Raw genomic sequence first — 14,623 nt, forward strand, 5'->3', positions numbered from 1 at the left:
AGTATAACCAGGGCATGTATTTGAATGTCAGGCGAGTATAGTAAAGTAAAAATTGTTTATTTCTATAAACATTCCTTGAAGTTCATACTGCTGAGTCCCACGCTCTGATGGAGATAAGAAAGTGAAGGAAAGGGATGGGAAATCTAACACCATAAGACTAAATACTTACACCAATTACCCGAGACTGGCCTTTATAAACCGTAAACCAAATCATTTCAACTTAGACATCCAGATTGAGAAAAATATTACTAAATACTCACAAGGACCTAAAGTATAACAATGATGTACAGGTATTAAGAACTGAGATTTTCTTTCAAATAGATTCTCAATAATTAACATTAGGACTATATACATTACTGTAGGTACTAAATTACCCAACACCATGAAATTTCTCATTGATAAAACCTATCATAACCTAGACCAAATTTGATTGTAATTATACATCACTCGTAGCTACCACAGCACACTATGCCTGGTGAAAAAGGACTTGCTACCTCCTGCATAAATTATAGAAATAATTGTATTTCTAATATCATGAACTTTAACCTTAAAGCCCTTCATCTGATTTAAAACTGATTCTCTGTGAGCTTCTGTCACTATACCATTGATAAGAAACTACAAAGCATTCTAAGAGAAGGAACGTTCCAAAATCCTAACCCCATAAAACAAATCAGGAAAATTTCCCTCAATGTTTTTAGTCTTGTTAAAATAAAACTTAAATGCCCTAAGGAGACAATCTATTTTCTAATGTACAACCTACCTCCTTCCCCAATGATAGACTGCAGAAAAATTTAGGAATACCTTTCTTTTTAAAATATTTCTAGCCTGGAAGATTGACAAAAGGATTAAAATCATCTCAACCACAATATTGGAAAGAGGAAGTAGCTCATTATTACATTTAGCTGAGGCAACAGTTAAGAGAAACATTCGTAGCTGCAAGATCTTTGAATTTAAAAGAGTGCGAACTCTTTGAATATTGCAATGCCACATCTAGATTCCAATAGATTGCTTTGACATCCAAAGGTTACTTTATTGCAAAGGACCTGAAAAACCTCTGCAATAATACCAGAACTGGATGAATGTAATCAGAGATGCTTGAGTACGGTATTAATCATGGACAAATAACCCTAAATAGCCACAATAGACAATTTCCTTTCAAAAATTGGAAACGCGAAAGCTTAAAAACATTATCCAAACAAGTTCTTGTTACTGAACAGCCCTGGACTTGCACCACTGAGAATACAGGTGCCATTGTATTTAATACAAATCATTGGTCGATTGTCTTTTGGAACTTAACATACCAATCTAAAACCCATAGAAAACCGTTTTTCTCTGAAAATAAGGTGGACAGTCTCCATGCTGTTAGATGCAGCGAGTGAGGGTTTGGATGACCTGACCTTGAAATTGGTTATCTGTGAAGACTGATCCTGAAAGGCAATTTCCATGGACACTCTGACAACAGAGGTCACAGATCTGTAAACTACTCTCTCTCTCTGAGGCTAAAGGGAGCCACCAAAGTCCTTCTGCTGTTTGAAAATACTCCAACATTGCTTATTACCACCTAAATCATTGAGAATAGAGATATAAGCAGTCCAGATTTAACCAATCCTGTAAGAAGGCATTCACTTTTCATGACAAGGGACCTGGAAACAGCATAACACCTCTATCTTCTTGTTTAGTGAGGTTGTAAACACGTCCGAGTATTGTTGTGTTCCCCACCAACTCCAAATCTCTTGACACACAAAAGGTTGTAGGGACTATTTGTTTGGAAGTATTCATTGTTTTCTAATTTACTGATCTGCTAATACTGTATATTCAGTCTCCCTGAAATAAACTGAGGTAGATGACTTACTCCCTTCAGATCTATCCAAGATAAAAGTACTTCCACAACCTGAAACAGGAATTCCAGCCTGGTTCCACACTGAGCCTGAGGACCTTGATTACTGCCAAGTGTTCAAGCAATTGATGTGCAGGTCTGATTCCTTCTTCACCCACCTTCTTGGAAAGCCTCTTTAAAAAAGATAAATCCAGAAATGTTATTTTGATAATAAAATAAATTTTTGAATATACTTACCCGGTGATTATAATAGCTGCAACTCTGTTGCTCGACAGAAAACTCTAAGGTAAAACTCGCCAGCGATCGCTACACAGGTTGCGGGTGTGCCCAACAGCGCCATCTGTCGTCCAGATACCCAGTACTCAATGTAAACAAAGACTCAATTTTCTCCTCGTTCCACTGCGTCTCTATTGGGGAGGAAGGGAGGGTCCTTTAATTTATAATCACCGGGTAAGTATATTCAAAAATTTATTTTATTATCAAAATAACATTTTTCAATATTTAACTTAGCCGGTGATTATAATAGCTGATTCACACCCAGGGGGGTGGGTAGAGACCAGCAATATATGTTTACATTATTATGAGCTAAGAGTTTTTATTTCATTTTAGAAGTTATCAAAATAACAAAAACAAAATAAATAGGTACCTGGTAAGGAAGTCGACTTGAACAATTACTCTGCCTTTTTAAGTACGTCTTCCTTACGGAGCCTCGCGATCCTCTTAGGATGCTGAGCGACCCCTAGGATCTGAAGTATCAAGGGTTGCAACCCATACAACAGGACCTCATCAAAACCCCTAATCTAGGCGCTCTCAAGAAATGACTTTGACCACCCGCCAAATCAACCAGGATGCGAAAGGCTTCTTAGCCTTCCGGACAACCCAAAAAACAACAATAAAAACATTTCAAGAGAAAGATTAAAAGGGTATGGAATTAGGGAATTGTAGTGGTTGAGCCCTCACCCACTACTGCACTCGCTGCTACGAATGGTCCCAGTGTGTAGCAGTTCTTGTAAAGAGACTGGACATCTTTCAAGTAAAATGACGCGAACACTGACTTGCTTCTCCAATAGGTTGCGTCCATTATACTTTGCAGAGATATATTTTGCTTAAAGGCCACGGAAGTTGTTACAGCTCTAACTTCGTGCGTCTTCACCTTAAGCAAAGTTCGGTCTTCCTCACTCAGATGTGAATGAGCTTCTCGTATTAACAATCTGATAAAGTCTGACCAAGCATTCTTTGACAAAGGCAAGGATGGTTTCTTAACTGAACACCATAAAGCTTCAGATTGGCCTTGTAAAGGTTTAGTACGCTTTAAATAGAACTTAAGAGCTCTAACAGGGCATAAGACTCTTTCTAGTTCATTGCCTACGATCTCCGATAAGCTGGGGATATCGAAAGATTTAGGCCAAGGCCGAGAAGGCAGCTCATTTTTGGCTAGAAAACCAAGTTGTAGCGAACAAGTGGCTTTTTCTGACGAAAATCCTATGTTCTTGCTGAAGGCATGAATCTCACTGACTCTTTTAGCCGAGGCTAAGCATACCAGGAAAAAGAGTCTTAAGAGTGAGATCTTTCAGGGAGGCTGATTGTAACGGCTCCAACCTGTCTGATATGAAGAATCTTAGTACCACGTCTAAATTCCATCCAGGGGTAGCCAAACGACGCTCCTTGGTGGTCTCAAAAGACTTAAGGAGGTCTTGCAGATCTTTATGTTTGGAAAGATCTAAGTATCTATGCCGGAAGACCGATGCCAACATGCTTCTGTAGCCCTTGATAGTGGGAGCTGAAAGGGATCGTCCTTTTCTCAGGTATAAGAGAAAAACAGCTATTTGAGCTACAGCGGTACTGGTCGAGGATACAGAAACTGACTTGCACCAGTCTCGGAAGACTTCCCACTTCGATTGGTAGACTCTAATGGAAGAAGCTCTCCTTGCTCTAGCAATCGCACTGGCTGCTTCCTTCGAAAAGCCTCTAGCTCTCGAGAGTCTTTCGATAGACTGAAGGCAGTCAGACGAAGAGCGTGGAGGCTTTGGAGTACCTTCTTTACGTGTGGCTGACGTAGAAGGTCTACCCTTAGAGGAAGACTACTGGGAACGTCTACTAACCATCGAAGTATCTCGGTGAACCATTCTCTCGCGGGCCAGAGGGAAGCAACTAACGTCAACCTTGTCCCTTCGTGAGAGGCGAACTTCTGCAGTACCTTGTTGACAATCTTGAACGGTGGGAATGCGTAGAGATCCAGATGTGACCAATCTAGGAGGAAAGCATTTATATGTATTGCTGCTGGGTCCGGGACTGGAGAGCAATAGATTGGAAGCCTCTTGGTCAGCGAGGTTGCAAAGAGATCTATGGATGGTTTTACCCCAAGTGGCCCAAAGTCTCTTGCACACATCCTTGTGGAGGGTCCATTCGGTTGGAATTACTTGCCCTTTCCGACTGAGACAATCTGCTATGACGTTCAAGTCGCCTTGGATGAACCTCATTACTAGGGAGATGTCTTGACCTTTTGACCAGATGAGCAGGTCCCTTGTGATCTCGTACAACGTCAGTGAGTGGGTACCTCCTTGTTTGGAGATGTACGCCAAGGCCGTGGTGATGTCCGAGTTAACTTCCACCACTTTGCCTCGAAGGAGAGACTTGAAGCTTTTCCAGGCCAGATGTACTGCCAACAGCTCCTTGCAGTTGATATGCATGCTCCTCTGACTCGAGTTCCACAGTCCTGAGCATTCCCGACCGTCTAGTGTCGCGCCCCAGCCCACGTCCGATGCGTCCGAGAAGAGAACGTGGTTGGGAGTCTGAACAGCCAGGGGAAGACCCTCTCTTAGGTTGATATTGTCCTTCCACCAAGTCAGACAAGACTTTATCTTTTCGGAAACCGGGATCGAGACCGCTTCTAGCGTCTTGTCCTTTTTCCAGTGAAAAGCTAGATGGTATTGAAGAGGACGGAGGTGTAGTCTTCCTAGTGACACAAATTGTTCCACGGATGACAGCGTCCCTACCAGACTCATCCACAGCCTGACTGAGCAGCGTTCCTTCTTCAGCATCTTCTGGATGGATAGCAGGGCTTGATCTATTCTGGGGGCTGATCGTCTTGTTGTTCAGCAACGTCCTCATCAGAGGGTTCCTCATCCGAAAACTGATGAGGAAACGGCAACGGAGTGGACAACGTCTGGCTCGCTGAGTCCGGTCGCACTGGTGGATGCGTGACGGAGCCGGACGCAATATCATGGAACTGCTGCACAGTCTGTGAACTGTCAACAACCATGGGTGCGCGAGGAAGCACAGCGTCAACCCGAGACTGTCTAGACCGTCTGGGTTGTGCAGTCAACACCCTACCGGGTTGCTGAGGTTGACGCACTGCGTCAAAACAAGTCACCTCTGCTGGTTGTTGAACGTCCTGAACGTCAACAACCACCTCCGAGCGTCGCTTAACGTCCACGTGCGGCTGGCAACCCACACTGGGTCGCATCGGTGGAGGAACCACCTCAACTGGCAGACGCGAGTAGGTTACCTCAGCGTCAACAGGGCGCACAACCGACCGGTTGGAAGGTTGTTGGCCAGAAGGTTCGGTAGCAACCTTCTCCGCATTAAAGTCCTCTATCAAGGACGCAAGCTTGGACTGCATGTCTTGCAGCAAAGCCCATTTAGGGTCTACGGGAGCAGGTGTGGCAACAGACGGGGTTAGCGACTGAGGCGGTACCGTTTACCATCCCTGAAAGCCTTGTTATGCGTGACATAATTGTACAGCAAAACTTCAAAGGCTCGAAAACAGCTGTGAAGTTGACCTGTAAACAACTTGGAGCGTCTCCTGGCCAGGCGCCAGGGAGAGTCTACGAGAATTGAGAAGTCTATCTGGGCAGAGGCATGAACTCCCAAGCCGAGAACTTCTCTCGTGTCATATCAGACTCTCGCTCTTTAAACCAGTTTAAAAGAAGGGAAAGCAAAGGCTGTATCCCCCAAACTCCTCCTGGTGAAAAACCAGTCGCCTAGCCAACGTAAAGCTCTCTAGGAGAGCGAGAGAGCACTAGCTTAAAAACAACGGCTTCGAAGTAGCTAGGCCTAGTGTAAGCTCTGACGTTTAGGCGAACGAGGAGCAGCAGTTACAAAAAGATCCGGACAAAGATCCTTAAAAAAATCATCATGATTTAATTAAAGTCCATAGGAGGCAAAGCAGCTTTAGGCTCCTCTCCATCTGACAGAGTCCTCAAGGGAATATCAGTAGGAGGGGGAACAGCAACTTCCTCATCTACAGGAACCTTGTCCGATAAAAGCTGAGTCTCAAGCAAGGGAGAGACCTACCGTGGTGGCAATACTTTACAAGCAGAGTCCACACTCACTGGTGCATTAGTAGCGGACCAGAACGCAACGTCATGTAACTGCTTGACAGTCTGTGAACTGTCAACAACTGAACTGTCAACCACAACAGGTGCGTGAGGACGCACAGCGTCCACTCGAGACTGCTTTGACTGCCTAGACTGAGCAGTCAAAACAACTCTAGAATGCGGAGGTTGACGCACAGCGTCAAAACAAGTCAACTCCGATTGTTAGTGAACGTCTTGAACGTCAACAGGAGCATCAGCAAGTGGCCTAACGTCCAAATGCGGCTGAAAAACCACACGAGACCGCATCGAGTGTGGTTCTAAACAACCTGACTGACGTGACTAAGCTACGCCAACGTCAACAGTAAGCACAAAGGAACGTTAGGTTGGCTGAAAGCCAGGATATCGATGAGATAAACGGCTAGACTCAACGACTAATCGGCAGAATAGTCTTCCATAAGGGAGGCAAGCATATACTGCATGTCTTGCCATACAACCCATTAAGGATCAACGGAAATGGTTGTGGTAAGAGACGAGGGTAACGTCTGTGACCGCAACACTTTGCCTACAAAAAAAGACTCTCGGAGTCTGTGTTACGCTTTTGTTAGGCGGCGAGCAGTTATCCGATGACTGCATAGGGTCAGAGCTGTCCTAATGGTTGTAACCAGGACGCTGGACCTGTCCTGAAAGGACTGACTTTCGCTTAAGGGCTTCGAAACCTTGTGACAGGTTTCTTATGCGAAAAGCCTTCGGATGACGAGGAGAAGCAACGTCTCTCTCGTCTTATGGTAGGGGAGATCTTGGTAAGATACACCCGATACCATAGAGGGAAAACGTCTGTTCGTTGGTCAAGGCCTCTCGAACCCATAAGTCGTTTGACATTACTTCTCCCCTGGGCTTGGGAGCATGTAAGAGGTCCCGGACTAGGTGAACGACAGGCACGAACAGACGAACCCTCGGACGCAACACTGTAACACTTTGCGCACATCACTTTATCACTTCGATTTTCTGTTTTGCACTTATTTCACTGAAATCGAAACTTTTACTGATTTCTACCTGAAACACGCAATTCTACCCTTCATTAAAAGGTAGTAATTGCGAAATCAGTCGTATAATGCAAGCTCATTAATACCAGCAAAAAACAGAAAACATATTTTAAGATAAACAAATCAGTGGCTGGGAAAGAGACTAAACACTAGTTCATATAACTACGTTTTCAATCTCTCACCGCACATAGCCTGGGGACGAGAATAAAAAACTAAAACGTTTTATCCTTCCTCCCCGTACAGCGACTAGGGACGAGAGTAACTTGAGAACAACGTTACCCGCTTGAACGGAACGTTTTCTCTCCTCTCTCTCCCTCCGTCTCTATCTCTCTCTCTCTTTCTCTCTTGATTTCGCACCTAAGAGAAGAGCCCAATTATATTTCGTCAAAAAAACATGTTATTTGACTAAAGGAAAAAACTGAAAGGGTTTTCAATTAAAAAGTTCCTTTAAAATAGAATTTAAAACATTTAAGCTAAGAAAGAATGAACAAAACGTCAGAATCGATTTACTCTTACTGCAAAGTGAAACCGTGATACACTCTCTCTCTATCGTAACGATAGAGCGCATGTTGAACGTCCTGAACGTCAACAACTGCGTAGCATAAATAAACTAAACGTTAGTTCATCTTTGAAAACAGTACGAAGACTATCAAAGAAATTCTTTCATAAAATATTACATTTAAAGAGTTTTAAATCCTTAGCTCTTTAAAAGCTAATTACGATATAAAGGGCTCAACGTTGATTAACTTCGGTTTCCAAGTTAGGACCGCCTACTCTCAGGAAAGGTCTATATAAACAAAACATTAAAATTATTTTTATATGTTTATAATAAATGGAAAGTTAATCGAAGAGGCCTAATAAAGGCGGAGAGATATAAAATATATAGAGGAAAATCTATAACGTGATATAATTACTAAAAGCCTAAACACACTTCCGTCTAAGGGAAGGGTCGGCCATTTAAAAGTGAAAGAAAGTCCATACTCTCTTTGTCACCATAATTAAATCTATCCAAAACGAGTTCAAGATTTAAGATGAAGATAAAACACCTGCATAGCGAAAGCTCAAAACTAGAATAAAGTACTTCACCAATTAGTTGTGAAAAAACTCCAGTTTAGCAACAGCGAGTAAGTACGTCTTGTCGATAGCTCGACAGAGAGAAAATTGAGTCTTTGTTTACATTGAGTACTGGGTATCTGGACGACAGATGGCGCTGTTGGGCACACCCGCAACCTGTGTAGCGATCGCTAGCGAGTTTTACCTTAGAGTTTTCTGTCGAGCAACAGAGTTGCAGCTATTATAATCACCGGCTAAGTTAAATATTGAAAATTATAACTTACAATAACACTCTTTAAACCAAATGATGAGGATTATTCCACCATTTCATTAGTTGTAATTGGGTTTGGATCAATAGAATACAAAATTTGTCTCCTGTTCCTATGCAGATTTGGATGTATAATTGGATATCCTTCATCGTCAAGCGACACATCAAAATAAGCTTCTTGAGAGATGCCATGGTCCCTAATAGTCTAATCTACATATAACCTGAAAGTGCTTTCATCTGCTTGAACTTCAACAAATGAAGAAAAGACTGAGTTAGCTTTTCTGATGAAAAAGCCTGAAAAGGAACTGATGCTATATGGTATTACCATTACCAAATTGTATATAATCTTCTGAGCATGAATTAGAATAGACTTCTATACTTTGATCAGGACCCTTAACCTTAATAACCTGAGCAACCACACTTGTTGGACCCGAATCCTTTCCAAAGAAGTGTTCAAAATTAGCCACACATCCAAGTACAACATAATTTTGATGGCCAGCAATCTCAGTCATTTTAAGATTGGAATGGGCAAACATCCTGTTAAATACTTGAAGAGCAGGCCTGAGACCAAACCACACACGCTTAAATTGATATTTCTTTAAGCCGTTCATAAATTGAAGTACCATAATTTCTTTGATTTCGTATGAAAAGGAATGTGAAAGTAAGTATCTGTCAAGTCTATCAAATACATCCAATTTTTTTTTCTCACTGCTCCCAGGACTGTTGAAGGCATTTCTATAATAAACCTCTACACTACTGTATACTTGTTTATAAAGACATCTAGAACCAGCCTCCAACAACCTAATGCCTTGAAAACTAGAAACCACCATTGGTAAAACCATGGGAAGGGATCCGAGACTTTTCATATCGCTCTCTTCCGCAGAAAATTTGCAATCTCTATTTAACGTGGGCCTTTGCTGCATTGTTGTTCAGGTAACTTGGATATGTAAGATGTTCTTTTGACAAAGAAGGATTGGGGGACAAGAGAATTCGATATCTCTTTCTTATAACTGCTGGGACCAACGGATCAGGGAAATAGTTTTCCCAAACCTGATAAAAGGTCTATCACAGAATTCTCCTATAAGACTGAGTAGTTTTTTCGGCACTTCAGCCAGGTCTTCCGTTACATTGAAATCCGGAGGGCATATCTTTGTTACGCAAGGATTCCTTTGAGTAGTAGCCGCCACAGAACAGTAGGGAGAATAACCTGGCCTTCATGAGATAGCGCTCAGAATGTCACTTTGCACTCTAGCAGTCACCTAAGATACAAGTCTATCAATCTTATTTTAACGTAATATAGGAAAAGTAGTCAAGAGAGTTCTTCTACTAAAAGGGACCCCATATAGGAGAATTAATCAAGACACCATACAAACCTTAGAGAAACACAGTTGTTCCCTATGATTAACAACAAAATTCACAAATATTTCAGGAGCCTTTAGAAAATTATCTGAAATTGTTTTACCAAACAGGTTAAGAAATCTAATACTGTGCAAGGTTAATATCCTGGTTACCTGCAAATTATTCCTCTTTAAAAGTCTAAGATACCCACACTATGGAATCTGCATGGCTTTTTCCCCGAATCAAAGTCATCATGAATGATGGTTAAGGTATCTATCTGTTTGCAGAATAACTGGTAAATTACCAATAGAGTAGTAATGTTTTTCTTTAATGTTACTGTTCATTGCAAAAACAGTCTACCTTTAATTCTATTGTACAGTATAGATAACCTCCATAATGCTTCTGTAATATTCTGACCCATTATTAATTTCTAATGTATATATAACTCAGTAATACAGTATGTACAGTATAAACAAGGTTTTCAGTAGACCATGGCCAATTCACTACCCTATAGTAGATTTCAAAATGAATCTGAGTTGGCAAGGGAAGGTTTGCCAAAGCATAATAAAGTAAATCTTTCAGCTTTGGCAACTCTTTCACCAACTGAATGCTGTTTAGAAGTCTGTTATGGGGTGATGAGTTAACCGTGTGCACACAACAGTGACTTGGCAGGGATGGCAGGTACTGAAAATCTGTTACTGGGTGAAGGCAGCCATAATTTGTGGATTTATGCCAGTTACGTGTATGTTATCTAAATCCGACAAATGGCAAGGTATGAACTGTTTGTCATTAGTATTCAAGAGGCCTTTTTGGCAATCCATTTAAAACAGCCTCCTATTTTCAGAAGAATGGATGTGCCTTTAACCCTTTTACCCCCAGGCTCTTTGGAAATTTCCAACCCTTAACCCCCAAGGGGTTATTTTTTTCCCAGCACATTTTGCAGTATATATTTTTTAAATTGCTCTAACAGCCTTAATTTATGTCATAGAGAGGTCAGGTTGGTCTCATTCTCTTGGAAAATGCCTGAATTTTCTAAAAAAAATTATTGAAAATATGAAAAAAAAAATTTTTATAGCATTTTTTAGCAAGGACGTACCGGTACGTCCATGGGGGTAAAGGGATGAGTTTTGTGAAACGTACCAGTACGTCCTTTGGGGGTAAAAGGGTTAAATTGCAATCAAGAAAACTGAGGGCTACTAACATACATACCTCTTCATTTTACATTATACAATACAGTACAGTACTGTACCAATAAGACAAAAACTGTAATGATACTTGATGTATTGGCAAGCACAGGTAAAAATCAGAACCATTTCCTCAATCCTACCTCTGATCTGTGTCCTCTACAGGAAATGCGCGGACCTCACTGATGATATCCAAGCAACAGAGCCCTACACACAGGATGTTCTGACTTGTATTCATGCTGCTCTATTAGTTAAACCAAGCACACAGTTAAAAGTCACTTTCTAATTAAGTTAACGGTTGAAATATCTCATAAACGTTTCTCAGAATTACAGGTGCTTTCCATTCTCACTCATATATTCCATTGGTAACATGTAGAAAGACTACGCAATTCATGCAACGTTCATGTAGTAAGGTTCTGTTAATAAGATGAAACTGTTTGTTCTTCTTTACCTGAAAAGTAAAATTCATTAGGTCAGTCAACAAGGTTTAAAAACAAAACACTTTCTGCTCAAATACTGTACTGATATTATACTAAAAATATAAAAGATTAAGTAAAAAACATTTCTAATTGAATTATTTTTAAACAGAACATTATTATAACTTTCATTCAAGTTATACATCAGGAAAACATGGTCAATGCAATATCATTATCATTGTCAACTAATATCTATTACAATGCAGTTTACTGCATCATTACACCAAATTCATCTAATTCTAGGAGGCAGACTAGAAGGGCGAGATTTAGCAGGAAGACAATTAAATCAAGATAACTGGTTACAAATGATTAAGAATTTAACATGGAGATGCTGCAAAATATCAGTATTCTGATTAGAATACAATATCTTTAAAGAGCACCATGTTGTGAAACCTTACGTAATAAATCATTATACATTTTATGTCACAGAGGATTTGCATGTACGGTATATTGTACCAAATACAGGATTTACTTTGAATATGCAGGAAGAAGTGGTACTTATAGAATGAAGCAGACTAAATAAAAAAAGACTGAGGTAATTCTATATACAATTATCCCCCCAAGGTACAAATGAGATGTATTCCAAAAGTGGGTTCCCAAATCCAACATCATTAACCTCAGCATCCAGAGCATGACTCCCCAATTCCCTACCCTCTATTGTTTTCACTCAGCTGATATCACTACCTATAGCGAGGAAGCCCAGGTATGTATACTGTACTAAATTTTTGCAGTATTTTAAATAATGATATTCTTTATAAATCTAATCATTTCTAAAACCATAAGATATCCATCACCATTTTCTGTCCACTGATCGCACTACCGCTAGCGAGCTAGCCTAAAAATGTATCAAAAATTCTAGTTATTTGTAAATAAAATGTTTTTTAAAGTTACGGTAATCAATTTGTACGACACCTTATTAAGGTGACCGAGCTGGGTTCAACCTAGCATTCCTATACAAATTTTTCTCTGGTAAATTCATAGCAGTTTTTACCTTAGAAATGATGTTAAAGGAGCATTTCACTGGGCGGCACGGGTCTCTCGCCCAGAAATAGATTTTTCCTTCGTCAAAATCCCTTTTTTAAAGTTACGGTAATCAATTTGTATTTAGCACCGACTGACTTTTCTTGCACTCAATCGACCAACAACTAAAGTTCCTTTTTACCACTCTTTTCCCTCGGCTGATCTTGCTATGTCCAGCGAACTATCATACAATGTATTAAGAGCTTCTAAAGCTATTTATACATAAGTTGAAATATAAATCTATCAAATAAAATTATAACTTACATGCAGCTTTTATCATTTAGATATAATAGAGCTAGTTTTAATCTTTTTAATGATAAAATAATCATGTATTATGCTTTTTGTGTTTTTATCTTATCAAAATTTGTTCCAATTATGGTAGGTATGATATTTGCTGAGAGACAATGTGTTTTCTTTAGTTATATAAGAAAATCAGTCTCAGAATGTTTTTTTAAGGGGGTTAGTATGTATTCATAAATCTTTTACATTTGCTGGCATCTTTGTGATTTTGCCCCAGCCAGTGCTGAGGGGCAACTACATAATCTAATTGACTTTTAAAGCTTTAGTTTTGTAAGAATAGCTATAAGAATTCTTTTTCTGGGTCGACCTGTGACGCCCGGTGAGAAAGCCATAAAGAGGGTACGAACACTGAAATTTCAAGGCCGTCTGTTCACTGTTCCAAAAAAGAATTCATCGCTGTTGAGAGTGGTCCTGGACCTGTCCAAACTGAATTCTTACATTCTTTGCGACAGGTTCCGCATGCTGACTATCTCTCAGGTACGGACCTTACTTCCCGTGGGGCCGTCACCACCTCTATCGATCTTACAGACGCTTATTATCACGTCCCAGTAGCAAGAAACTTCTGTCCTTACCTCGGCTTCCGCCTAGGCAAGAAATCCTATGCGTTCAAAGTGATGCTCTTCGGCCTCAGCATCGCACCCAGGATATTTACAAAGCTAGGGGAGACGGTGCTAGAACAGCTCAGGAGCCAGGGAATCATGGTGATAGCTTATCTAGATGACTGACTCATCTGGGCTCAGACGATTCAAGACTGCCACAAGGCTACAACCAAAGTGATTCAGTTTCTGCATAAGATAGGATTCCAAGTCAACTTACAGAAATCTCGCCTACAACCAGCAAGCAAATTCGAATGGTTAGGCATCCGCTGGGACCTCACAAGTCATGAACTGTCTCTTCCTCCCAAAAAGGTCAAAGAGATAGCTTCGAAGACAAGACACTTCATCAGGAACAAACAGATTTCAAGAAAAGCCTTAGAAAGAGTTCTAGGCTTACTCCAATTTGCTTCAGTGACAGACCTCTTATTGAAGGCCAAACTCAAAGACATCAACCGAGTTTGGAGAAAGAGAGCTACAACCTGATTACAAGACAAGATATCGAAGATCCCCTCAGTCTTAGTACGAAGACTCCGGCCATGGTCAAAACCAGAGAACCTCTCCAAATCGGTCCCTCTGCAATTCCCTCCTCCACGGGTGACAATTCACACAGACGCGTCTCTCAGTGGTTGGGGGGCTATTACAAACACCAGATGTTTCAGGGCTCTTGGTCCCCTGCGATGAAACAGTTCCACATCAACGTGTTAGAGGCCATGGCAGTATTACTGACCTTAAAATGACTATCCCCTCCACGCTCCACTCACATCAGGATAGTCTCCGACAGCACGGCAGTAGTTCACTGCATAAACAGAGGCGGATCAAAATCTCCCAATCTAAATCAAGTCCTGGTCATAATCTTTACCTTGGCAACCGAAAAGAACTGGTTCCTGTCAGCCACTCACCTCGCAGGAGTCCAGAACGTGATAGCGGACTCACTATCCAGGACAAAACCACTAGAATCACAATGGTCCCTAGACATGAATTCGTTCCGGTGGATCTCCAGACTGGTTCCCGGTCTCCAGGTAGACTTGTTTGCGACGCAGCTCAACCACAAACTTCCCTGTTACGTGGCCCCGAACCTGAACCCTCAGGCTTGTGCTATGGACGCATTAGCCCCGGACTGGAACCGTTGGAAGAGGATTTACCTATTCCCTCCGGTGAATCTTCTGATGAAAGTTTTACCCAAGCTACG

At 41.1% G+C, this 14,623-nt stretch overlaps 1 protein-coding gene across 5 annotated transcripts in view; it reads right to left on the reverse strand.

Moving 5' to 3' along the window:
- Positions 1 to 14,623, reverse strand: part of LOC137653627 (ketohexokinase-like) — a 73,588-nt gene that overhangs the window by 21,556 nt on the left and 37,409 nt on the right. Inside the window, exon 2 of one of the 5 annotated variants that reach the window (XM_068387198.1) lies at positions 11,186 to 11,493. The exons of the other annotated variants lie outside the window; for them this stretch is intronic. Coding sequence (XP_068243299.1) covers positions 11,186 to 11,280 — 95 coding nt within the window. The 5' untranslated portion in view covers positions 11,281 to 11,493. The remainder of the gene's footprint in view (positions 1 to 11,185; positions 11,494 to 14,623) is intronic. 5 annotated transcript variants of the gene reach the window in all.

Source organism: Palaemon carinicauda, chromosome 14 (genome assembly GCF_036898095.1).
Source record: "Palaemon carinicauda isolate YSFRI2023 chromosome 14, ASM3689809v2, whole genome shotgun sequence".
NCBI lineage: Eukaryota > Metazoa > Arthropoda > Malacostraca > Decapoda > Palaemonidae > Palaemon > Palaemon carinicauda.